This window comes from Phytophthora infestans, genomic scaffold (genome assembly GCF_000142945.1).
Source record: "Phytophthora infestans T30-4 supercont1.13 genomic scaffold, whole genome shotgun sequence".
Lineage (NCBI taxonomy): Eukaryota > Oomycota > Peronosporomycetes > Peronosporales > Peronosporaceae > Phytophthora > Phytophthora infestans.
In genome coordinates, this window is record NW_003303746.1 from 792124 (window position 1) to 818164 (window position 26041).

The window sequence follows — 26041 nt, forward strand, 5'->3', positions numbered from 1 at the left end:
TCTCTTTCTGCCTGAATTGAGTCTGTTCCCCAAGTCTCCGAGAGGCTTCCTGCTCTTCGTAGGCAGAGCAGAGACCGTTTTGACCTCAACTTTGGTCTTGTGCAACTTAAAGGGCTCCTGTGTCGCCCGCATCTCCTTCAAGCTCGTGAGCTTGCTCCTTCTCTTCTCTTGAATTTTCTTATTCTGGGCCGCCACGATCTCGCGCCAGTCTGCTGGCTGTTGATTCTCCTTGTTCGTGCTCCATCTGCGATCGCGTTTTGAGTTGCTTTTAGGTTTTACTGCGTCCTTAAGTTTCTGCTCTCTGTCTTGCAACTTCCGCACGGCTTCCTCCAGCTCCTTCGCCAATTCCGCACTGGGCTTACTGTGTTGCGAGTGAATCTGGTCGAACCAGGGGTCGTGCTCGCCCGGTTGAAGCGAAGATAAGGGTGCGTTGAGGTCTGCGAACTGCGGAGCGTCGAACTCGAAGAGAGGGTCGATGGACGCCGAGACAGAGCTGGACGGAGCCATTGCCAAGAGCGGAAAGGGATCTGTGTCGTTGTGCGCGCCAAATTTGAAATCAGGAGTGTGTGTACGCAACGCAATTCGTACTTAAATGAGAATTGAACCGAACACTGTTAAATACTTTTTGGAAATAGTATTGTGCTTTTCAGTTAATTTCGTTGACTACGCTGCTGCTGGCGAGAGAAGACCGCGTCCGCCGTAGAAGGAGGCTGGAGCGTCAGCCGAGGACTGATAGATGCGGCCGGGGCGAGTGCGGTGCCTCTGGGACTTGGGCAGCACGCGTCAAGATGCCGGCAATTATGAAAACATGTACCGCGGTGCCGAACGTGCAAGGTTTCCGTGTATTCTATTCGACTGTAGCGAATGCAATCGGCAAATCCAGCAGCATGCAATAACAGCTACCAAAGTCGAAGTCGGCAGGCAGCACTGCGAGTGTTTGCAATGTTGTAAAGCAAGGTAGGCACCAGGTGTAGGCTTTTAGAGGAACTTCGCCATTGACAGTGATCGCTTCAAGTTGGCCATGCCGTTCATTGAATTTGTCATTGCCTGACGTTGGGTTTCCTCGGATTGCCCGTGCCGCCCCGCGCGCGGTGTTTAACGTCGCTTTTGTATTGAATGGAGTATGGGAGCGCGATGATGACGGCAAGTGAAGGTTCACTTTCGATTGACGTCATCGACGTATGGAAAGCGGGGTGCAGTCAAGTGCGGTGGCGCGTTCAAGGACGACAAAAGCCTCTGAACGGCAAAAGCCATGACCGTTCTGGCGCTTAACTGAACTTTGAAAATTTGAGCGCGGCCACCTCGCTGCTTCAGACGACTGTGAGCTGTGGCGATGGGAGGCTAGTAGACTGAAGAAGACGTCGAGATCACCGGATTCGATACGAATGATTCGGAGTCGTCGTTAAATAAACTGTGCCGGGCCTTGCGTTTCTGATGCTTTCGCTACCAAACTCACTTCAACGTGCAACGGTTCGTTTACAGTACCTAAGTGAGGTTCATAGGAGTCCCAAGTAAAGCTACATGTAAGATGAAGACGCTGGAAAAAGTATTACCCTTGAACTTCAATCGACGGCGCTGGAGTAAGTGGCATCGGTCGCCATCGGCTGAGTGCTCTGCTGTACTTCCGTCGCAATGAATGCTTTGCAACTGGACGTTGTCGCTTTGGTGTCCTTGGTCCGTTCGCTATTTCCTGTGCTCACTTTCCAATTCTCGGTCTCGGACACAAGCCTGTCTTCTCCACGACGACTTCTGTCGTCTTCAATTCCACTCAACGTCACAAAACCTTCGACCAGCAAAACCATGACTCGGAACTCGGACCTGGAGAAGAACAGTCACGCTGCGTACGCAGACCTCGAGTCTCCGGGAGACCCGAACCAGCACCTGCAGCACCTGACACCGGTTGGAAGCGTACCGTACTTGGTCAAGAGTCAATTCGCCAAGGAGATGATGGCCGAGTTCCTCGCTACTTTTGTCGCCATGCTCTTCGGTCTGTCGTGCATGACTCAGGTGGTGCTGAGCAGCGAGGCCAGTGGTAATTTCGTGACCATCGCACTGTGTTGGGGTCTCGCCTTCTTCTTCGGTATCACCGTCGGCGGCGGTGTCTCTGGTGCACACCTGAACCCGGCAGTAACCACAACACTGGCACTCCTCAAACTATTGCCCTGGAAGAAGGTGCCGTTCTACATCCTCAACCAGGTCGTCGCTGCGTACGTGGCTGCGCTCTTCGTGTACATCCTGTACCGACCGATGTTCAACGAGGTTGACCCGGACCGGATGACCACGCACATCATCTTCGCGACGTTTCCGCACGAGAACGTTGGCAACTTCACGTGCTTCTTGACGGAGTTCGTGGCCACGGCACTGCTGATCCTGGGCATCCTTGCACTACTGGACCAGCACAACCGTCCTATCGGCAAACACGCCGTACCGCCTGCTGTCGGAGCGTTGGTGAGCACCATTGCGATGGGGTTCGCCATGAACACAGGTTTGGCTATCAACCCGGCTCGGGATCTGGGTCCCCGCCTCTTCATGCTGTGTGCCGGTTGGGGCTCGCGCGTGTTCTCGCTCAACCACTATTATTTTTGGGTGCCAATCGTGGCCCCAATTATGGGTGGAGCTGCTGGTGGGTTCGTGTACGAAGTACTGATCGGCTACCACCACCCCGAGAAGAACCGTGGCCCGCATCCGGAGTACCGATTCTAGGTGCGATGACGGGATTGGAAGTCTGTTTTCATGGATTTAGTTGATTACATTACATCGTTGCCTTGTTTGTTTTCAATATACTGTATTGCTTCAACATTTTTCGTTTAAGTGTGCAGCATTTTTGGCAAAGCCAACATTTGTTAGTATTAACAAGCTGTTACGTCACGTGACACGTAACTTACGTGTCAACCCTTTCTAGTGTTTGATTTCGATACCAATTTTTCCGATGTGACGTCCGGTCTGGAGATAATCGAACGCCGCAAGGACTTCTTCGCGATTGAAGCCGAATGTCTTCTGCACAAAAGGCTGAATGTGGTGGTTGCTGATAAACTGCACCAAGGCACGAAGTTGCTGCTGGCTGCCAAGGGAGATACCACGGACGATGCATCCCTTGCCTAGGAGGAGAACGGTGAGGTCCGGCATATCTTCTTGTTTAACAGGAGATAGGAAACCAATCACCGAAATGACGCCACCAACCGCGATCGCTTCGATACTCTGCGTGATCGTTCCTGAGCCCCCGTTCTCCAACACGAAGTCAACTCCACGACCGCTAGTGATCTGGTTAGCCACTGTTGCCCAGTCGGGATGGGTCTTGTAGTTAATAACGTGGTCTGCACCAAAATTTTCCTGAACAAACTTGAGTTTCTCATCCGAGGACGAAGTGATGATCGTGGTAGCCCCCGCAGCCTTGGCAATTTGAAGACCGATGATAGATACACCTCCCGTTCCTGAAATTCAAACGCGTTAACCAAAAATTTGATTGTGTAAAATTATGGGGTGTAAGCTTACCTTGGAACAGAACTGTTTGTCCGGCTTTTAACGGAAGGACACCAAAGAGCGCGTTCCAAGCGGTAACTCCCGATGCTACCAGCGAGGCCATTTGCACGAAGTTGATACCGCACTTTTCCGGTACCTTAGTGATGACTTGTGCAGGCAGAGCGATATACTGGCGCAAGACGCCGTCGACATTTCCACCGAGTGACTCTCGCTCTAAACCGGGTGTGAGGCCGTCTAGGTTGTTCACGTCGAAGTTGGCAATGACGCGATCACCAAGCTGCAAGTTCTTGACGTCGGCCCCAAGCTCCAGAACAACCCCCGCCCCATCCGAGCAGGGGACGAGATCATCCTTGACGGGAAACGGATACGTGCCGTTGGCCACGATGGTGTCTCGGTAGTTGAGTGTGACGCCACGACTTTGCACCAGGACTTCGTCTGGACCGATCTCCGGTCTTGGTTCCGACTCGACACGAAGAGTACGATGCGAAGTACGGTCGGTATGGTGGAAGACGAGGTTGGAGGACGTCATACTTTGGCGGTGGTTAGATCGAGGTGTTATTGAAGAGGGATATTGGAAAGTGAGCTACGACAATGCGAGCTCAGTCATAACGGGGTTATCTTGGCTGGTAAAAGTGAGCTCGATTGCGTCAGCTTAACAGTAACGCGATCTGCTTGAGGTTACGAACAGCTGCACTGCCAACGGTAAACAACACAGTCGTAATCGGAGCTAGATGAATCCAGTTTTAATGTACCTTCGACGCTTTGAGCCCTTTGCAAAACCATTTGATTTGGAGCAATGTTCGATAATACCGGCATCTCTCGGAACCTGAACCTGAATCTAAAGTAATGCCGTTATAGTTTAGATGAAAATGAAGCCGAATCGTTAAAACCTCTAAGCTTAAAACTTACTCAGAATAAATAAAACCCGAGCGTTTAGGTCGTACAAAATACAGCTAACGTGTAAATTGGTTTTGTAAGCTTTACTTTTGCTCACTGCTAACAATGCTTGGTGGCCTACTCAGCTCGCTTTGCTCTAGAATATCAGTAGTAGTTTACCACACCAACTTACCCGTAAGCTGTATATTTTACCACCTAAGTGTTCGGATTTAATTTTTAGATGTATATTCTGAGTAAGTTTTAAGCTTAGAGGTTTTAACGACTCGGCTTCATTTTCATCTAAACTATAACGGCATTACTTTAGATTCAGGTTCAGGTTCCAAGAGATGCCGGTATTATCGAACATTGCTCCAAATCAAATGGTTTTGCAAAGGGCTCAAAGCGTCGAAGGTACATTAAAACTGGATTCATCTAGCTCCGATTACGACTGTGGCAGTGCAGCTGTTCGTAACCTCAAGCAGATCGCGTTACTGTTAAGCTGACGCAATCGAGCTCACTTTTACCAGCCAAGATAACCCCGTTATGACTGAGCTCGCATTGTCGTAGCTCACTTTCCAATATCCCTCTTCAATAGCACCTCGATCTAACCACCGCCAAAGTATGACGTCCTCCAACCTCGTCTTCCGCCATACCGACCGTACTTCGCATCGTACTCTTCGTGTCGAGTCGGAACCAAGACCGGAGATCGGTCCAGACGAAGTCCTGGTGCAAATTCGTGGCGTCACACTCAACTACCGAGACACCATCGTGGCCAACGGCACGTATCCGTTTCCCGTCAAGGATGATCTCGTCCCCTGCTCGGATGGGGCGGGGGTTGTTCTGGAGCTTGGGGCCGACGTCAAGAACTTGCAGCTTGGTGATCGCGTCATTGCCAACTTCGACGTGAACAACCTAGACGGCCTCACACCCGGTTTAGAGCGAGAGTCACTCGGTGGAAATGTCGACGGCGTCTTGCGCCAGTATATCGCTCTGCCTGCACAAGTCATCACCAAGGTACCGGAAAAGTGCGGTATCAGCTTCGTGCAAATGGCCTCGCTGGTAGCATCGGGAGTTACCGCTTGGAACGCGCTCTTTGGTGTCCTTCCGTTAAAAGCCGGACAAACAGTTCTGTTCCAAGGTAAGCTTACACCCCATAATTTTACACAATCAAATTTTTGGTTAACGCGTTTGAATTTCAGGAACGGGAGGTGTATCTATCATCGGTCTTCAAATTGCCAAGGCTGCGGGGGCTACCACGATCATCACTTCGTCCTCGGATGAGAAACTCAAGTTTGTTCAGGAAAATTTTGGTGCAGACCACGTTATTAACTACAAGACCCATCCCGACTGGGCAACAGTGGCTAACCAGATCACTAGCGGTCGTGGAGTTGACTTCGTGTTGGAGAACGGGGGCTCAGGAACGATCACGCAGAGTATCGAAGCGATCGCGGTTGGTGGCGTCATTTCGGTGATTGGTTTCCTATCTCCTGTAAAGCAAGAAGATATGCCGGACCTTACCGTTCTCCTCCTAGGTAAGGGATGCATCGTCCGTGGTATCTCCCTTGGCAGCCAGCAGCAACTTCGTGCCTTGGTGCAGTTTATCAGCAACCACCACATTCAGCCTTTTGTGCAGAAGACATTCGGCTTCAATCGCGAAGAAGTCCTTGCGGCGTTCGATTATCTCCAGACCGGACGTCACATCGGAAAAAATGGTATCGAAATCAAACACTAGAAAGGGTTGACACGTAAGTTACGTGTCACGTGACGTAACAGCTTGTTAATACCCCCCCGGTACTAGCAAATGTTGGCTTTGCCAAAAATGCTGCACACTTAAACGAAAAATGTTGAAGCAATACAGTATATTGAAAACAAACAAGGCAACGATGTAATGTAATCAACTAAATCCATGAAAACAGACTTCCAATCCCGTCATCGCACCTAGAATCGGTACTCCGGATGCGGGCCACGGTTCTTCTCGGGGTGGTGGTAGCCGATCAGTACTTCGTACACGAACCCACCAGCAGCTCCACCCATAATTGGGGCCACGATTGGCACCCAAAAATAATAGTGGTTGAGCGAGAGCACGCGCGAGCCCCAACCGGCACACAGCATGAAGAGGCGGGGACCCAGATCCCGAGCCGGGTTGATAGCCAAACCTGTGTTCATGGCGAACCCCATCGCAATGGTGCTCACCAACGCTCCGACAGCAGGCGGTACGGCGTGTTTGCCGATAGGACGGTTGTGCTGGTCCAGTAGTGCAAGGATGCCCAGGATCAGCAGTGCCGTGGCCACGAACTCCGTCAAGAAGCACGTGAAGTTGCCAACGTTCTCGTGCGGAAACGTCGCGAAGATGATGTGCGTGGTCATCCGGTCCGGGTCAACCTCGTTGAACATCGGTCGGTACAGGATGTACACGAAGAGCGCAGCCACGTACGCAGCGACGACCTGGTTGAGGATGTAGAACGGCACCTTCTTCCAGGGCAATAGTTTGAGGAGTGCCAGTGTTGTGGTTACTGCCGGGTTCAGGTGTGCACCAGAGACACCGCCGCCGACGGTGATACCGAAGAAGAAGGCGAGACCCCAACACAGTGCGATGGTCACGAAATTGCCACTGGCCTCGCTGCTCAGCACCACCTGGGTCATGCACGACAGACCGAAGAGCATGGTGACAAAAGTAGCGAGGAACTCGGCCATCATCTCCTTGGCGAATTGACTCTTGACCAAGTACGGTACGCTCTCAACCGGTGTCAGGTGCTGCAGGTGCTGGTTCGGGTCTCCCGGAGACTCGAGGTCTGCGTACGCAGCGTGACTGTTCTTCTCCAGGTCCGAGTTCCGAGTCATGGTTTTGCTGGTCGGAGGTTTTGTGACGATGAGTGGAATTGAAGGCGACAGAAGTCGTCGTGGAGAAGACAGGCTTGTGTTCGAGACAGAGAATTGGAAAGTGAGCACAGGAAATAGCGAACGGACCAAGGACACCTAAGCGACAACGTCCAGTTGCAGAGCATTCATTGCGACGGAAGTACAGCAGAGCACTCAGCCGATGGCGACCGATGCCACTTACTCCAGCGCCGTCGATTGAAGTTCAAGGGTGATACTTTTTCCAGCGTCTTCATCTTACATGTAGCTTTACTTGGGACTCCTATGAACCACACTTGGGTACTGTAAACGAACCGTTGCACGTTGAAGTGAGTTTGGTAGCGAAAGCATCAGAAACGCAAGGCCCGGCACAGTTTATTTAACGACGACTCCGAATCATTCGTATCGAATCCGGTGATCTCGATCGGATGGGATTATTCGAGACGTCTTCTTCAGTCTACTAGCCTCCCATCGCCACAGCTCACAGTCGTCTGAAGCAGCGAGGTGGCCGCGCTCAAATTTTCAAAGTTCAGTTAAGCGCCAGAACGGTCATGGCTTTTGCCGTTCAGAGGCTTTTGTCGTCCTTGAACGCGCCACCGCACTTGACTGCACCCCGCTTTCCATACGTCGATGACGTCAATCGAAAGTGAACCTTCACTTGCCGTCATCATCGCGCTCCCATACTCCATTCAATACAAAAGCGACGTTAAACATCGCGCGCGGGGCGGCACGGGCAATCCGAGGAAACCCAACGTCAGGCAATGACAAATTCAATGAACGGCATGGCCAACTTGAAGCGATCACTGTCAATGGCGAAGTTCCTCTAAAAGCCTACACCTGGTGCCTACCTTGCTTTACAACATTGCAAACACTCGCAGTGCTGCCTGCCGACTTCGACTTTGGTAGCTGTTATTGCATGCTGCTGGATTTGCCGATTGCATTCGCTACAGTCGAATAGAATACACGGAAACCTTGCACGTTCGGCACCGCGGTACATGTTTTCATAATTGCCGGCATCTTGACGCGTGCTGCCCAAGTCCCAGAGGCACCGCACTCGCCCCGGCCGCATCTATCAGTCCTCGGCTGACGCTCCAGCCTCCTTCTACGGCGGACGCGGTCTTCTCTCAGGACGACCAGACATTGTGACCGACGCAGATATCGACGTATTCGCAGCTGAAACGCTAGCCAAGTACAATGTGGACATCGATAGGGGCACTACATGGAAGGTGTTTCTCGTCTTCCTTCGCAAGCTCCGCGACGATGGTCGAGACTTCATCTTCAGAGCTATTGAGCGTGACAACTTTGCACCATGTGGATACGTAGGCCAGAGCCTGTTGGGCAAGCATGACCTTTCGGACGGCATCTATCTCGTCGCCGCGTACAACCACCAGTTCGTTGGACACTGCTTCGTGTTAACCGTCAACGGGGATCATCGTGTCGTATACGACAAGGGGAAACAGCTTGCAGTGGATGATGAGGAGATGAACTGGATCCACTACTTTGCCTTCATTCGTCCATTTATCGCTTTCAAGAAGGAGTAGCTTGTAGCCTTAGCGGTTGGGATTTCGGCAGGTTTGCCCAGTTAATACCGTTTGTCCTGTCATATTGTTGTCTTGCATGGATTGCTGTTACATATGCCTATTGTAATTCGGTGCTAGACCAGGGAAACCTCAGTGAGGAGAAAACCTTTGTGCGAACAAAATATAAAACCCAGTGGGAAAAAGTAAAAGAACGCAATTGGATTAGGCATGCTTCATGCATTAGTGTTATTCTCGCACACTATGCGGAAAACCGTAAAGAATTCAGGGATTTCATCCTGAGCTTGGTCCTTAGTTCTTTAAACTGATGCTTATCTAAAGCTTTTGTGAAGATGTCAGCCACCATCTCTTTGGTATTGCAATAGGCGACGGAGAGTTCGTGTCGCTCAACTTTCTCTTGTACGAAACAGTAGCGTACGTGTATGTGCTTTGATCGTCCGTGAAGTTCCGGGTTGTAGCAGATTTTAATGCAGCTCTGGTTGTCCTCATGAATAAGGTTGGCCTGTGTTGTGGCAAAGCCTAGCTCTTGGAGGAGCAGTTTGAGGAATATCATCTCTTGCATGCAATGGCACAGGGCGATATACTCTGCCTCTGTTGTTGAGAGAACCACAGTGTGGTGCTTGCGCGAAAGCCATGAGATTGGACTGCTTGCGAGCATAGTCACATATCCGCCGACGGAGCGTCTCGTGTCGGGGCAATTGGCATAGTCAGAGTCACTGTACGCTGTTAGGCTGTCAGCAAGGTTGTCGCGTGTGATGTCAAGTGATCCACCAAGAAGAAGACCATAGTCCTTCGTTCCCGAGAGATATTTGAGACCTCTGACAACTGCTTTCCAGTGCTCCATTCCCGGATTAGCTAGGAATTGGCTGACCTCGCGCATGTAGAATGCCATGTCGGGTCGAGTGCCTACCATGAGATATATGATACTGCCAACGGCTTCGCGATACGGAATATCTTTCATCGCATCTTTCTCTGCCTCACTGCTGGGCTGGCTGCTTACGGAGAGTTTAACATTCCGGTCTGCTGGCGTTGCAATAGGGTACGGAATGTAGTCGCTGAAGCGGTCAAGGACCTTCGTAGCGTACTTGTGCTGGTGGATATATATCGTTCGGCTCTTTCGGTCTCGTTGAATAGACCAGCCGAGTAAGTACTTCACCTCCCCTAAATCTGTCATGGAGAATCTCTTGTTCAGGGCTGATTTCAGCTCATTCACGAGGGCTGGAGTAGGCGCAATGATTAAAAGGTCGTCGACGTACACTGCAATATAGCATGTGCTAGCGTCACTAGTGCGGATGAACACACACCGATCCTTAATAAGTTTTTGGAACCCAATACTCTGAAGGAAGGCAGACAACGTTTGATACCAGACACGGGGAGCTTGTTTCAACCCGTACAGGCTCTTCAGGAGTTTGCACACAAGGTGTTCCTTACCCGGGATTTTAAAACCTTCTGGTTGAGCCATGTAGATCTCCTCCTCCAGAACTCCGTTAAGAAATGCCGTCTTGACATCCATTTGGTGGATTTCTAGATCGAGCAGAGCTGCGATCGTGAGAAGGAGTCTGAGTACCTCCATCCTGATAACAGGTGAGAAAATCTCGTTGTAATCAATGCCATGTTCCTGAAGGAAACCTTTTATCACTAGACGCGCTTTGAAACGGTCAATGTCGCCTGCGCCGGTGTACTTGACCTCCTCTCGGGTCCTTTTCCGCTTAGTTCGAGCAAAATACCCATCGGCTGGTTAAAATCTTCCTTCCTTTTGGAGGAGATACCAATACCCAAGTGTTGTTTTCCATGTGGGACTTATAAAATACCCATCGGCTGGTTAAAATCTTCCTTCCTTTTGGAGGAGATACCAATACCCAAGTGTTGTTTTCCATGTGGGACTTATATTCCGATTTGGCTGCTTTGTGCCACTGATTAGCGTGAGGGGATTTCATCGCTCCTCGATACGTAGTGGGCTCTGTCACATACCGAATAGCTAGTAATGTGTACAGTAATGTCCTGCGCTGCTCTTTCTCCTGTAAATCTTCCTCGGAATCGAGGGCTACATCCCTGCCGACTGAGTCGCAATGGGGTCTTTTAGGCTTAGGAGAGGAAGGAGGATCAGTTTTCGTCTCCCCACAGAAAGTGTAATGCGAGCGTTTTAGGGCCTCCCTGAGTGGGGGCAGTCTGGGCAGCGCTGCAGATGTTGTCGTTGCAGGGACAGGTGCAAGATGTTGCGTTTGCACAGTCGATTGTTGCATCTGTGATGATTGTTCGGGGTTTGTCAGGTTTGCCAAACGAGGGAATTCGTCCTCTTTGAAGGTTACATCACGGCTGTAGACAATTGCATGGGTATTGACGTCCATTAGGCGGCAGCCTTTCTTGTGCTCGGGAAGGCCAACGTACATGCACAAACGTGCTCGCGCATCAAGTTTATCACGGTATTGCTCTGTGATATGCGCATAGGCACTGCATCCGAACACTTTGATGTAGTCCATGGATGGTTTGCGATTGTACCAAAGTTCATATGGTGTACGGTCGTTAGTCGTCGAGCTTGGTGTCATGTTAATCAGAGTGGTCACATGACAGACACACTCCGCCCACAATTGCTTGGGAAGATTGCCATCAAGCAGTAGGGCTCGAACGCGCTCCATAATGGTTCGATTGCGTCGTTCAGAAACACCGTTCTGTTGAGGAGTGTATGCATTCGTAAACTGCGCATGTGTTCCGTATTTCTGGAAAATCTGGCGCCCGAGTTTTTCACACTCCTTTGCATTGTCTGCTTGCAAAACCTGAATGTCACAGTTCTCAGTAGGATGCGGATACTCAAGGACATTGACGTCGCTCCTAAAGATGTTCAGGGCTTTCTTCCTGAAGTCCTCATAGCACTCATATACTTCGCTTCGGTTCGTTATCGGATACGTGAACATGTACCGAGAGAAATCATCAATAAAGATGAGAAAATAGCGGCGTCCAGTAAGACTGGGAACAGGCATGGGACCACAAATATCTGTATGCACTTTTTCCAAAGGGTGTTTGGCACGTTCAACAATTCTATTAGAGTTAAACGGAGAGCGGTGAGACTTCGCTAATGTGCATGCAGTGCAGAAAAACTGTGCTTGCGGGTCGACAGATGAATCGTTGTCTAGACCACTAATGGCTTGGCTCCTAGATAAATCGTGCAAAATGCGAGCGTTAGGATGGCCGAGCCTTTTGTGTAAAAGCAGATTGGAACGTTGCTTACCTGAGGTGGCAATAAGAGCCTCGTGTTTCATCACAGGGTTGGCTTGGAATTGGTATAGATCGGCATGGTTTGCCATCATTGCCTTGATCTTGAACTTCGCATCGGTTTGCACGGCGCATTGCTTGCAATCAAAGCTGAAGCGAAAGTCATGCTTCACGGCTGCCGGTACCGAGAGAAGGCTGAATTTCAGCTCAGGAGCATACAGCACATCATGGAGGGTGAGCATCCTCTTGGTGCCTTTGGAGTCAATGACTTCCAGCTCGACTTGTCCAATTCCTTCGATGGGGATTTGGTTCTTCCCACCAACAGTAATAGAGCCGCTGCTCGCAGTTATGGTCGAGAACCACTGGGATTCGTGCGTAACATGACGCGTGCATCCAGAGTCGATAGTCCAGGTGGGCTCGGGGCTCACGGTGGCTTGGGCAGTCAAGCTGATTGCGGCGTTGACAGTCGCTACAACAGCAATAAGACCGACATCGTGGCGCTCTTGGTTGAAATCCTTGCGCTCGTTGCCTGAATCGTTCTTATCTAGGCTCTTTTCAGATCGGTTGTCACGTCGATCACGATTGCCACGTCCACCACGATTGTTGCGTCCACGACTGGAGTTTTTGTTGCTGTGGCGGTACGGATGGTTACGGCTCGAGTTGCCTCCCTTAAACGCAAAGTTTGCGGGAAGCACCGTACCAGCTTTCACACGGCCTTCACGGAGATCCTTTTGGAGAGAGCGGCAGTGGCGAATGTCGTGGCGTGGTCGCTCACAGTACATGCACATTCGAGATCCACTTGACTGGGCCAAGTTGGGTGTAGCAACAAGGGCTCGCTCGCCTTTGGTTGTTTGACTCTCAGGTGTGCCCTTGGCTAGAGTATAGCGCTCTTCCGCAAGAATCTCACGAACCTTCCGTTCGATGTTGGCCTTAAGTTCTCCGTACGGGATATACTTCCGCTGACCCTTCCAAACACGGAGATCATCCTTCCATGATTTGGGTAACGCGTGGAACAGGTAAATTGACTTCTGTCCTTCCGTCATCACCGATTCGGTGGCTTCTGAGGTAGCATGCATCGCGTTTTCCAGTTTTAGAAAGAAATCTCAAGATCGCCTCCCTCCTCGTACTTCAGTTCCATGAGGAAATGCTGGATAAAGTACGGGTCACCATGAAAGGCGGCACCTTCATACTTAGCACAGATTGCTTGGAAGATCTGGAAAGAAGTCTTCAGATCCTTTACTAGACGCACGTGCGTGTTGTCCATTGTTTTCATCAGGAACGCTTTCGTCTTCGCCTCTTGGCGGCGTTGCTCGCTACTGGTTAGCGGCTTAGGCTTGCGTCGAGCCCCGCGCTTTTCAGCACGCTTCGCATCGCGGCGGTTAAGGGGACGGTTGGAGGGTTTCTTCTCCTTCGTCGTCGAGTCGCTGTCTCCGGAATCGTCATCAGAGTCGGACGGGGGCTTCAGATCGTCGTCGCTTTCGTCATAGTCGACGGCATCAGAATCAATCTCTTCAGCCGGCTTGGACTTCGGCGAGTCGTCTATGTCGGACATGTCGCTCCCACTATCATCGCTCTCTTCCTCGGATACACCGTCGTAGTCGGCCTTCGTCACGAAGCCGAGGAGATGCTTGCCGTCGAGGGCTGCGCACACGCGGGCCTTCCAGACATCAAAGTTCTCTGCGCCGATAAGACGCGGGAAGTCGTCGCTTGAGGCTTGGCTTGAGCTCATAACCTGTTACGGTGAGCGGATGGGAACAGACGTGTAGAGTAGACACTTGTGAGGAAAGGGAGAAAAAGAAAAGTGAATTGAATAATTAGTGGTGAGGAGGCCGGAGGCCTGTACACTCTGGCGTACACTATACAATAGTATAGTTCAGTCAATCACCTTAGAGAGGTCTCAGGTACAACAGGTACAGTGTACCAGGATAGTGAGATGCATTATCCTTGACAGAACTGAGCAAGCACCTGAAGTGCAATCACCGCTTTTTTTAACGATGTGTCGAATCCGGTGATCTTTTAAGCGAGTGGTGGGATCCGTGAAGGTGACATCTTCAGTCGTTTAGTCCCCATCGCCTCGATATCACCGTCTTCTGAAGCAGCGAGGCGGCCGCGCTCAAATGCTCAAACTTCAGTTGAGCGCCGGAACGGTCGTGCTTTTAGACGTTATTGGTAATCGTGAAGATATCGCCGCGTTAGACTATATCCCAGTATGTACCGATCCCGCCGTGCTCAACTGGTGCCGTCATCACCATTCAACCCTACGTTAAACACCGCGCGGGGCTGCATCGGACAATCCGAGGAAACCCAACATTTGCTGATGGTAACTTCAACGTGCGGACTAGATACTAGTATCATACTACTAGTACATGTCATTGCGTCACCGCCGCCCAAGACTTGGGCCAAGTCGGTCCTCAGCGACAGTAAGTAGATTTCAAGGAATAGAAGGTCTATCGAACCCAGCCACGCGAAAGTCTGACACGATTAATAACAGCGTCCCCACCTTTCAGAGCGTGGAGATTCCGCAATTCCTAAGAGCTTTATATAACTGGAAACATCATGGTCTTGCATGAACCTATTGCTAGGTTTGCTGACTGCACAGGTTAAAATCACGCGACCAACTTCAATGCGCTTGACAGTTTGCTACAGTCGAATGGATTGCGAAACCTTGCGCTTCTCGTTGGCGTCTGGCACCACCGACGGAACTTCCGTTGCTTTATTAAATAAATTATTTCAAATTATTTGTACAGCTGCAATTATGTGGTCCACATATCATCGTATTTAGCGAAGTTGTCAATAGATTGCTGGCAATAATCGCGCGCGAACAATGGAACTCAGCGCATGGCGCGACGCGGTGTCTTACGGCACGTATCTGCAACCTATCCACCTGGAAGTGGTGGAATCAACTTCACTACATTCATCCATATCTGCTGCCCAAGATTCGTCGTCCGAATCGCCCCAGAACTTGCACACTTTCAGTGGCAAGCCCACCGAATCTTCTTCAAACGGAACTTCTGCTGCTCAGCAGGACCCAGAGGCCACTACAGCTCTGCAAACTGCCCAATCTACCGCTCAGCTAACAGATACGACGAGCGTCATAGCGATACCACCATTTACCTGTGAAGGCATCAATGGTGGCGAGCAGATGGCTCTCAACGTCGGTGGGCCAGTCTGGGCCATGGATTGGCTGCCGTCCAAGCCAGCACCCAACGCCGCCGCAGTGGCCGCTGCTATCGCTAAGAGCAATGAGAAAAAGCCTCGACGCGCCTCTGCAGCCAGTAAAAAGGCTCAAAAAGCGGCTTTAAACGGCAAGGAAAACAACCAAGTGGAAGACGCAGATGGGGACACAACTGCAGCCTCTAATGGCAATCCAGAGTCTCAAAAAGACTCTAAATCAGAGTGGAGATTTCTAGCGTTAGCTACACATCCACCGTGTCAAGTAGCGGAGGGGAAAGTGGTGAAAAACACGCCCCCAGACCATTACTACGATATACCAGAGAGCGCACGGAATATGCTCCAGATCTGGGCCATTCCAGTGCAACGGCCGAAGCTATCGACAGATAAACGAGGCAAGACAGCGACGAAGAGCCTTGTGAAGCCCAGACTAGTGTACGCTATCGACCATGAGAGCGGCGTGGCGTGGGATTTGCAATGGTGCCCACTAGTGAAGAAATTCCCCACGACAAACCGTCGAGAAAATATTCTAGGAATATTGGCGGCGTGTTTTGGAGATGGCAGCATGAGGGTGTTCAAGATCCCAGCGATCCCAGAGGAAAGGCTACAGGTGAATATTGGCAAGGAGCAGTGTCTTGTGGAAAAGAATATCCCCATTGTGGTTGCCAAGTTGTCGCGTATTATGCAACTCAGTGTGCATTGGTCTCCACACACGTGGAATTTGCTGCTGACGGGTGGATCTGACGGTACGTAGTGGCTTGTGTCTTGGAGGGCTGTAAGTTTAAGCACTGATGAAGGGCGCTATGGCCTGCAGGCTCTGTGTCACTGTGGAATATAATGTCTGCGGTAAGCGGAAGTGACAGTTTAACAGGTGAACGCAATGAACCAGAGCCCATAGAGCCACAACGACGCTTTCAGGACGGTGAGAGTGTGAACTATAGGTGATGATGATTGATGCCTCCGAGCTAACTGCGTGTGGTGTGCCAGCTGATACAATAGGAAAACAAGAAGCCTTCGATTGGGGCTGTGGCTGGGTAGCCATCCGTGCAGTTGCCTGGTCTCCGTTTGATGAACACTTGTTCGCGACCACTGGAAATGTATATACATGTACTTCCTCAGCATAACATCATCCAATTCTGATGTACTAACCGCTTTGACGTTATAGGACTCGGTATTCAAGGTGTGGGATGTCCGGGAGCCTCGAGTGTGTCTGCGGTCACACCGAATACGCTCCACGTGGGGACTGGCGCTGCAGTGGATGGACCAGACGTCTATCCAGATCTCCGGCGACCAAGGCTCCGTCTACATGTATGACATCCTGGTACGAAGAGTCTCTGCAATGGCCACTTGGACAGGTCTGTTTTAACGCAATTTGCCGCTATGCTGCTGTGCAGAGTGGGAGCTACCAGAAGCTTCACTTTCACCCCCAAATCGACTCCCCCGTGTGGGATCTGCAGTTCGCTCGACGTGGTGCTGTTCCTCTCCTGATCTCCTCGTGCACCTCTGGAAGCATTCGAGCTGCACCCGCTAAAAAAATGTATCGCGCGCCCCAGAATTGCGTCGAAATCTGTCGTCTCTCTGGAGAAAAGGACGCGAGTATCGACAAGCCGTTCAAGTCTCTTCGGGTATCGTTCGACAAGCACTCGGTCTTAGGGTCTGCGGATACTGTGAGTCAATCTACGCGGGAGTTCTGCGAGCGAGATGCTGCGTTGCATCGGCTGCGTCTGTCTTCCATAACTCCTGGTGATTATCCGTGCTTCCTGGCTGCTGGAGGCCACGCAGGCCTTGTGATCCTGCTGGAAATGCAGGAGATGCTCGATACATTAATCCCAACGTTCTTCATGCCTCCGTCCAAGAAAACTGGCCGGCCGAAGAAGATATTCGCGACTGTAGGTGGCCACCACGTGCCGAAGAAGAAGCCTACGCCGGCTACGAAAGGCGCAGCAGCAAGTGCAGGACGGAAAGCCAGGACACTCGGGAGCTTCGCCAAAGCCAAAGGGATGCACACAGCGCTGAGTAAGTACAAGAAGAAGACTCTCGGAAATGGCAAAAAGAAGGCGAACCCCCGTGCTAACGCGAAAAAGAAGTCTTTTATCCAGGAGGATGAAGAAGTGGACAATAGCGCCGAGGATGAGGAGCCAGAGTTTGAAGAGGAAGACGAGGACGAGTCGGACCTGTCGCTAGTGATGGGGGACAGCTCAGACGACGATCGTGTCAGTGTATCAGACAACGCTGTCGAAGAGGAGGAAGCGACTGCGACCGAGAGCCCGGAAGAAGCTCGGCTTATGAAGGAATATCAGCTGGACTTGTCGGAGGAAGATGCCATCAAGCTAGCGATTCAAATGTCTAAGGAAGCGGTGGAAGAGAAGCCTCCAGCGCCAGCAACGTCGGAGAGTCAAACGTCTACAACGCATCTAGAGGACACCAAGGCTGGAGCTGGAGCTAAGAAGCGCACGGCGACAGCCAAAGCTCCACGTGGTGGGCGACGAAGGAGGAACATGTCTGAGGAGGAAGCTGTCCAGCTAGCCATCCAGATGTCCATAGAGCTGGTTGAAGAAAAACCTCCAGCGCCTGTGGTTCCTGGGTCGTTGGACGATATGAATTCAACTGAGAATTCTGGAACCAAGGGGGGAGCAGCAGCCAAGAAGCAAAAGAAGACTGCTACAGCTCGACGTGGTGGGCGGAAAAGCAGTAACAGCCAAGGCGATACCGGTGCTGTTGACGCTGTAGCAGATCATATGCCGAAGGAGCTGATGGAAGATATACTACCGGCTCCAACAAATGCTGTAGATCCTGCAACACCAGTCGATAAAAGGCCAGCCAAGCGCTCTCGTATCACCCGAACCAAGTCCGAACCTCCAGCCAAGAAGCGCAAGACGACGATACCATCACGTGGTAAACCACGAAGCGGCAATGACCAAGGCGACGCTAAGTCTGACGAGGCAGTAGCAGTCCAAGCGTCGAACAAGATGGTTGGAGGAAAAGAATCAAGCGCTGTTCCTAAGTTATCGAAAGGACCTGGCGCTGGAGCTGAGGCTGAAGAAGCTGATACGAAGACGCCTGCATCTACAGGTGGTGAGCAACAAAGCGGCAATGGCAATGAAGTGTCTGAGGAGACTGTCAAAGAGTCCAGCGAGCTTATTAAAGAAAAGCCAGCTACCTCTGTAGTACACAGCACTGCAGGCCCAGGAGCCTCCGAGTCAGCCACGAGTTCCAGTAACGCTGCGATCAAGGCTGGAGCGGCATCCAAGAAGCGCAAGAAGACGCCAACTGCACGTGGTGGACGAAGAAGCAGTGTCGTGTCGGAAGCAATCCAAATAACCAAGGAGCTGCTTGAAGAAGAGCAACCTGCACCCTTTTCTGCCAATGCTACAGCTATTGTCACCCCAGAACGTGAATTGCCAGCAAAGCGTTCCAACACTGGGACCAAGGCTAAAGCTGCAGTCAAGAAGCGCAAAAAAACTGTTGCAACTCCACGTGGTGGGCGACAAAGCACCAGTGGTCAAGATGACAGTGAGAAAGTGTCCAAGGATGAAGAACAGAAACAGGCATCTGAGCGTGGTGCGATTTCGGAGAGTAAAGAAGCAGCAAGTCGTTTCATTAGTGACAAGGCCATGGCTGCAGCTACGAAGCAGCGCGCAAAGACTACGGCAGCCCCACGTGGTAGAAGACGAAGCAACAACGCTCAAGGTGACATCATGACGGAGGAGGACGCTCTACGTCTGGCATTGACGATTTCTGAGCTCGAATATTAGTTAAGCAGTTCTAAATTTTAGAACTTTGAATCGATGGATTTAATAGTGGATCCAGATCCCCGAATGTCTCCTGTTCCACTTTGTGATACGTTCGGGAATGAGTTCTTCTTGTTCCTGTTCGTTGATAGCACCAACCAACTCCACGAGTTCCTATGACGTGAATTTTTTTTAATTTCACGATTAAATCGTCTCTGGCCAGTACTCATTCTTAACCCTATTGCTATTGCTACCGTCGCCACTAAAACCATGCAATATGCTTGGTTTTACACTTCTTACTCAACCAAAATGTGAGGATTTTATTTTGAGCGAATCTGCGGAAAACCAAGCATATTGCTTGTTTTTACTACAATAAATTGCAATAATTATTGGTAAACCCAGCAATATGATATAATTTGCTGCCTCGGTGCGGAGTAAAACCCAGCATATTTGCATGTTTTACATTTTTCTGTGGGACATTTACTTTACAAAATCCAAGTAATTTTTTGGCAGCAATTGGGTTAACATCCAAGAGCGCAACAAGAATAGCGATTAGGATAAAACTTTTCCCCCTACAAAACCCTCTTAAAAATGATATCCAACTCACACTGCTATAATGCTATACCCAGAGCCTCCAAAAACACATTGTGAAAAGTTTGTTATTTGCTTCGAATCATCTTGTCCCTCTCGATGGCCTTTCCGATGTCTATCTCGAATGCCGCAGTAAAGAACGTGCTATCGGATTTAACACCCTTCGAGCGCCACTGATGAATTTGCAGCGACTTTAGCATCTCCGCAGTCTTGTCTGGATCTTTCATTCTCTTCACTCCATAAAGCAGTGAGGCTGAAGCCCGCTCTCCGTGAACCGTTTTAAGCTGGTTGAGCATCGATGAAATGGTATTCCCTCTTGTAAACTATTGCAGTTAAACTCGCTTACACAGCCAACCCGCACCAGACAGGCGCATCAAAAGGCGAAGTTGTCGTGCTGTCAAGATTTATCCTCTTATAGACATCCACGGGGATAAATTCTTGCTAAGCCAGGCTAAAACTGCTCAAGCTGTAGCTCTGTCGCCCACGTTTTCGTAGTGGCTGACGTTCGCTCCATTTCGAGCATCTTCGACACATTCGAGGTTACTCACGCTTACTTTACAAATTTTACAGGATATATGTGCGAGTTATGCCTACTTTACCGCATATGTAAACGGTAATTTATGCAAAGCAAAAGCTCGAATCTTATCGAAATATGCTAATACTTAATTTAAAGTACCTAAATAGTACAAAATAAATGTTGAGTCAACCCGGTTGACTCAACCGTGTTGACTAAGTACCATGAGCAATTTATATTGTTGCTATGTAGGTATCTACGGCAGGGGGTAATGGTAACTCCAAAATCGGTAAAGTTTATATTAGATAACAGTCTCAAAAAGTGTGTCTTAGCGTATGGTGCTTAATTTCGCATAAAATCTAATTTATGCGAATTCCATGCCTTATTCCGGAAAACATGATTCTTAGAAAAGCACATGCTTGTTTTTTGCATTTACCCTGCTGTTTTTTATATTCGCATCTCATGGCTCAGGCCGTTACTTCTGGGATAAGTACGATCCTATGAAAAACAGTTGGCTACATTTGTGGCCCAAAAATTTAACCCCTTAGTTCCTTTATGTAGGATCTTCCAACATAAGAAGTGTATACCCTAATTCACTTCTGTTGCACCTTTTATTTTATGTTGGAGGTCCAACATAAGCAAAACTTATACCTGAATTTTGTATGGGGTAACGGTCCATATCCTACCTTTCCCCGCTATAGTGAAATGAAGTCATTGATATGAGTGTAAAAAGGTCACATGCACAGGCTTAGGTTTAGTTTGGTTGAATGAGTTAGAAAAGGGAGGTACACACCCACTATCGAGCGAGTGGCCACCAGCCACCAACCTACTCACTCTCCAAAACGACGGCCGAGAGCAACATGGTTGCGCCGACACCCAAGACACCGCGTCACCACCTCACCGAGCAAGAAAGGCGCCTCTGTTGCGAGGCTCTGCTAAGTGAGCGTCACGAGCGCCGCATTCGACGGACAGAGCAGAAGAGCGGCGGCGATAGAGCAGGGCAGACGAAGGCGAAGAAGGCGACAAAGAAGAAGGCTGCCAAGCGCACAACGGCAGATATGGAGGTGGCGCAGTATAAAGGTCTGTATATCCCTTCAGAAAGTGCTCGGGTTGCAGACACGGCGGACGAAAAAGAGGGCTCGCGAAGCCAGACGATTGCTGAAGCGAAGGAAACGATAGAGACAACCGCGATAGCGGATGCGATGGAGGTGGAAGCAGACCACGAGACGGAGGTGACAGAAGTCGTCGCGGACATGGTTTTTAGCGTTGAGACTGCGCTGCCTGCCCAACAGTCTGGTATCGCGTTAGCTACTACTGATTCCAGTGCTGAAAAACGAAAGCGTAGTACTCAAGCTCCGACAAGAGAGCATCGCCGCGCTCTCCTACAAGAAGACAGCGATGGCGACGATGACACGGTGCGTTTTGTTCGTTTATCCAACCTAGAAGGATTGTGGCTGACAGCATGTCTAACATAAGATCCAACATACGTGATGTATGGTGAACAGAGAATGCAAGGTGACGAAGACGAGAGTGTTTACGAAGCAGACGTTGAGCACAGTGTACCTGCGTGTGTTATTGACACAGACCCTAACTTTATGGACGAAGGAGCTGACGAATGCACCGGGCTCAACTCCGATGAGGACCCAGAGCTTCGTGAGGAACCTGAAGACGAAGAGGATGCTGATGACGATAGTTGGGACGGTGACTGGGACATTGGAGAGCTGACAGATGAAGATTCGGACCACGACATCGAGGAGCTTCCAAACACGGCGTGGTTGTCCGCAGCGAAGAACGCACCACTGATCACTGCAATGCGTACCGATGTATGGTACGTTATGTTGGCCGAATCCAACATAATCCTTTTATTTTGTTTCTGAGTTAACATAAAGGCTAACATAGTTTCTGTCCTTGTGTGTTGTATCTAGACGCGACTAAATTTGGACCTGACCCAACGTATGCTGGGTTGTATGATGGGCCATACGGACCAAGTGACAGCGTGCTACGCCTTAGGGCCGTTCTTAACGGGATCATGATTGGGGCATGATCCGAAATTCTGCGTTCCGATTGGATACCAAAAATACATATAGTGACTAGACTGTGAGTCGGTGATCCCGGCCAAGGGTCACAACCCATTCTCGGATCACGGAGCACAGCTTGCTACAATCAAGATGAAGGCTGAAATAAATGTATTGCTCGTGGCGAGTATCATCACTTCCCAAACACATAAATCTCGCCGAAAAAGGGTTGTTTCGAGGGAACGACTGGAGTGGATTCCCCACCAGGAACACTTACTACTCGAAGGTCAGTTCAAGCGTTATTACCGAATGAGTGCTGGCGCTTTCGATGGCCTACTACATCTAGTAACCCCGTACTTGCAGCGGGTTGCCTATAAATCAACTAACAGAACTGGTATAAAGGCGATCGAGGTAGTTAACATGCTTCAAATGACCATTTCGTGGCTTGCCGGTGGGTCTTACCACTCTATACGCGTTTTAACTGGTGTTAGTACACCCGCATTCTACACAATAGTTGTTGACGTCATGAAAGCAATTTGTGATCACCCCAAATTTCAGATCGTTGCTCCAATATATGACGCGCGATCTATCGAGGCGGTGGCTTCATCATTTGCAGAGATCAGTTCAAACAATATTCTCACAGGTTGTGTAGGCTGTATCGACGGTTGGTTATGTACAATCAGAGCGCCGAGTGCAAAAGAAGTCCCTGATGTCTCCGCCTTTTTCTCTGGACACTATCTTACATACGGAATTAACGTTCAAGCGATGTGTGATGCCTCGTGCAGATTCACGGGCAATTCCTTTAATTCTCCTGGTAAAGTTTCTGACAGTGTCGCACTAAAAAAATGGAGAATTTGTACTGATTTCGAGAAACTTCCTTTTGGCTATTACATAATTGGAGACAATGCGTATATTCTCGCTCCGTCAATGTTGGTTCCTTTCACGAAGCCCGAAATTAAAAGTCCTGAGCATTCAGCTTACAATTTCTATTTGTCTCAACTAAGGATAAGAATCGAAATGGCATTCGGTCTGCTTGTCAACAAGTGGCGAATATTTCAGAGAGCATTGGTGGTAGACTATGTCCACACAGGCCTTGTGATCAAAACCTGCATGAAGTTGCATAACTATTGTATTGACGATCGGTTGGGAGCTACGGTGAGCGCTGGAAGTAGCAAAATTATACTGCAGGAGTTTAACGCCATGGAAGATTGCAGTTATCAGCACACAGTTAATGACGATGCGTCTAATTCTTGTATCAAAGTGAAAAATGGTCATATCCTACGACAAGTAGTCTTAGAACACATTCAAAGTTACAACATGGCTCGGCCATAATACATTTTGTTTTCAGACGCTTTTTTATACTTTTGATTTTATAACTTGTTCTTCCCTACTATCTGTAGTTTGTTCGAATACTCTTGATATTAGCTAGCTGTCTATAATCAGGTCTTCAAGCTTGCTTGCCTTGTCCTGGAGAGATTTAATACGAAGTTCAATCTGTTCCTTGTCGTTTCGAAAAGAGGATGTTGGCATTCCTTTGATGTTTTGCTGATGAATAAGTGCATCGATTTCTTGGAGGTTGTGGCGGTGACGGCTCAATATCAATTCGATTGCAGCTAACTTGTCTGTTTTCGCAGTCAATTCCATGCGTTCACGCTGCAACCGAATCAGAGCGGCTTTCTCAGTTTTATTATTCGTCTCCACATCAATCAGAGTCTTTATAATAGCAGTAAGTTTTGACATCGAATCATCCGTCTTTTGTCGCTTTCTATTGCTTTTATTTGAAGTGGTTTTAGATTCCCCCTCTTTGGTTGAATCATCTTCGTTTTCCTCATACACACAAGCGGAACAAAATTCGCGTCCAGATCCGCGTAAATCGAACCATAGGCTGAGGTACATGACGGCTTAATCTCCACGACAAAAATTTCAAAATTCTGCGTGCTCGCCGGATATTTTAGAATTACCTTCAGCCTGGGAGAATGCGGCGTGGACATCTTTCCACATCGATTGCAACTTGGCGGCGGAATGTACCGTAATTTGGTCTGGAGAAATGCCATCAAAAAGAGAATCGTCAGATACAAGCCGATCGTAGATCTCTTTTAAAGTGTTAAATGCTGCCGCAACAGACTCCCAAAAGTTTCGCCCTCCTTCGTTCAACTCCTTTCTCGTTAGCTGATTCCCAGATGTAACAAATTTGCCAAAGAAATCATCTGAGAAAAGCACATTAACCAAGCGAAATAAACAATGTTTGGTTCTGCGAGCATCGGTTGTCTCTGAAGACGATTTTGTTTTTTACCAAGTCTCTGCCTCTCCAAAAGCAGTGCTACACCGCCTTTGGATTGGTCGTAAGCATTGAGGATTGAGACACGATCTTCTTTCTTGGTGTTCTTGGCTACTGACAGCTTACGAGCTGTGCATTCAAGTTTTAGCTGGTCAACGGTCCATTCGCTGTAGTCATCGGATGTGGGAGGAAGCACAGCGCGCTTACTATCTGTTTTTTGCTTTGCGGTCCATTTGGTTGTAGTCATAACCGTGTTAGTGTCTGTCGCTGAGTCCATTACGCTCTAGAATACTCCAGAAATGGTGTCGCTCCGCGCAATCGAACACCTCACAAAGTGATGCCTTAATATAGAATTGAATGGGATCATGAGCTTGTTAAGAACCAATATGGGATCACACAACAAACTAACCTAAACCACTTTTGAATCATAAACCCATGATCCTTGTTAAGAACGGCCATTAAGGACGATCCGCTGGCATTGCTCTTCTTTTTCCTGCCGCCAAGGATTTGGTCCCAAATTGCTGTCGAAAGCAACCGCTATCATACTCAGTCAATTACTACGAGGGCCCGCTCAATTCGCAGACAGCAACAGCGTAGTGGTGGCGAAGCAGAAAATGTTGCTGAGATCAGACGGCGGTTGTCAGCAGTTGAAGAAATACAAACTTACGAGGTCCTTCAAGTTATGGCATTGATGATTGCACGTATGTTAGTCCCCATCCGGAAAGGCATTGCAGCGCATTGGTCAATGAAGAAAGTTGGAGTTCTACCGTCAAACCGCTTCAGTCTCGTGATGGGAAAGAATCGTTTTTTTCATGTCATGGGATATCTACACTTTTCGAGCAACAAGTCGCCACAAGCTCGTACGGACCGAGCGTGGAAGATATGACCGGTGATCGACGTGCTACAGCGAACATTCGCTCGTGGATACAGAGCTCCCCCAGTCATCAGCTTCGATGAAGCAACACTGCCTTTGCGCTCGCGATACAATCCCATGAGGATCTTCAACAAGGACAAGCCCCACAAGTGGGGGACGAAGGTGTTTGCTGCTGCGTATGCCAAGTCCGCGTACTGCATGAGGTAGCTGTGAGGCAAGCTTCGGCTTGCCTTTTTTTTGGCCCAAGTACTTATGTTGACTTGTCCAACATAAGAATCCTGCGCCATCTGTTGATACAACATAATAGTAACATACTTGTCTCTGTTGATGTGTGTTGCCTGGTAGAATTGAGATTTATTGCGAAGCGAAGCCACATCTACGTACTCCTGTTCCAAAGGATAACAACACTGGAGAAGCGGCTGTACTTCGAAGCTTGAAAGCTCTCTTATCTCCGTCACCGACGTCTCCATGGAGGTTAGTCGTCACCGACCGTTTCTACACGTCGGTCAAGCTGGCGCTGGAGCTGCTTCATTATCGGATGTATCTAACGGGGACGATACAGACGGATGGATCAGGTTACGCTGCTGGAGTGATCACTACGAAAAAGAAAAAAAAGGTGAACAGGCGCGAGGTACTGGTGCCTCCGCAAGGTACCATCAAGCTGGCTCAAAACAAGATGTTTCCGCAACTAACTGCTGCCATGTGGATGGACCGTAACCCGGTGCACCTGCTCTCAAGTGGAAGCAGCCGCCAAACCGGCACCGTGAGTACGTACTACATGCATTGGGTTCCTATTTGGTTGTTAGCACTAATTGTATTTGTATTCTAGTGAGACGCATCCACGGTGAAATGACGCCGGTGCCGGCTCCAAAGCTTGCTCGCGACTACCACCGCTGGATGGGTGGAG

The 26041-nt window shown here is 49.5% G+C and overlaps 4 protein-coding genes across 4 annotated transcripts; 3 read left to right on the forward strand and 1 right to left on the reverse strand.

Annotated features, from left to right (window-relative positions):
* Window positions 1–1800: 1800 nt before the first annotated feature.
* Window positions 1801–2703, forward strand: PITG_08296 (aquaporin, putative; the record flags this gene model as incomplete). Its single annotated transcript, XM_002903648.1, has 1 exon — window positions 1801–2703. The coding sequence occupies one exon, from the start codon at window positions 1801–1803 to the stop codon at window positions 2701–2703; it is 903 nt and encodes a 300-aa protein (XP_002903694.1).
* A 3591-nt stretch (window positions 2704–6294) lies between these two features.
* PITG_08297 (aquaporin, putative) lies at window positions 6295–7197 on the reverse strand (the record flags this gene model as incomplete). Its single annotated transcript, XM_002903649.1, has 1 exon — window positions 6295–7197. The coding sequence occupies one exon, from the start codon at window positions 7195–7197 to the stop codon at window positions 6295–6297; it is 903 nt and encodes a 300-aa protein (XP_002903695.1).
* A 7905-nt stretch (window positions 7198–15102) lies between these two features.
* On the forward strand, window positions 15103–17315 carry PITG_08299 (uncharacterized protein; the record flags this gene model as incomplete). The annotated part of the gene is made up of 9 exons (XM_002903650.1): window positions 15103–15282; window positions 15358–15492; window positions 15556–15877; window positions 15946–16053; window positions 16119–16228; window positions 16297–16452; window positions 16526–17024; window positions 17088–17217; window positions 17300–17315. 9 exons carry the CDS (start codon window positions 15103–15105, stop codon window positions 17313–17315), a joined length of 1656 nt encoding a protein of 551 aa, XP_002903696.1.
* Window positions 17316–20827: 3512 nt separating this feature from the next.
* PITG_08300 (uncharacterized protein) lies at window positions 20828–22397 on the forward strand (the record flags this gene model as incomplete). Its single annotated transcript, XM_002903651.1, has 3 exons — window positions 20828–21382; window positions 21473–21795; window positions 22385–22397. The coding sequence occupies 3 exons, from the start codon at window positions 20828–20830 to the stop codon at window positions 22395–22397; spliced, it is 891 nt and encodes a 296-aa protein (XP_002903697.1).
* Between the last annotated feature and the right edge of the window lie 3644 nt (window positions 22398–26041).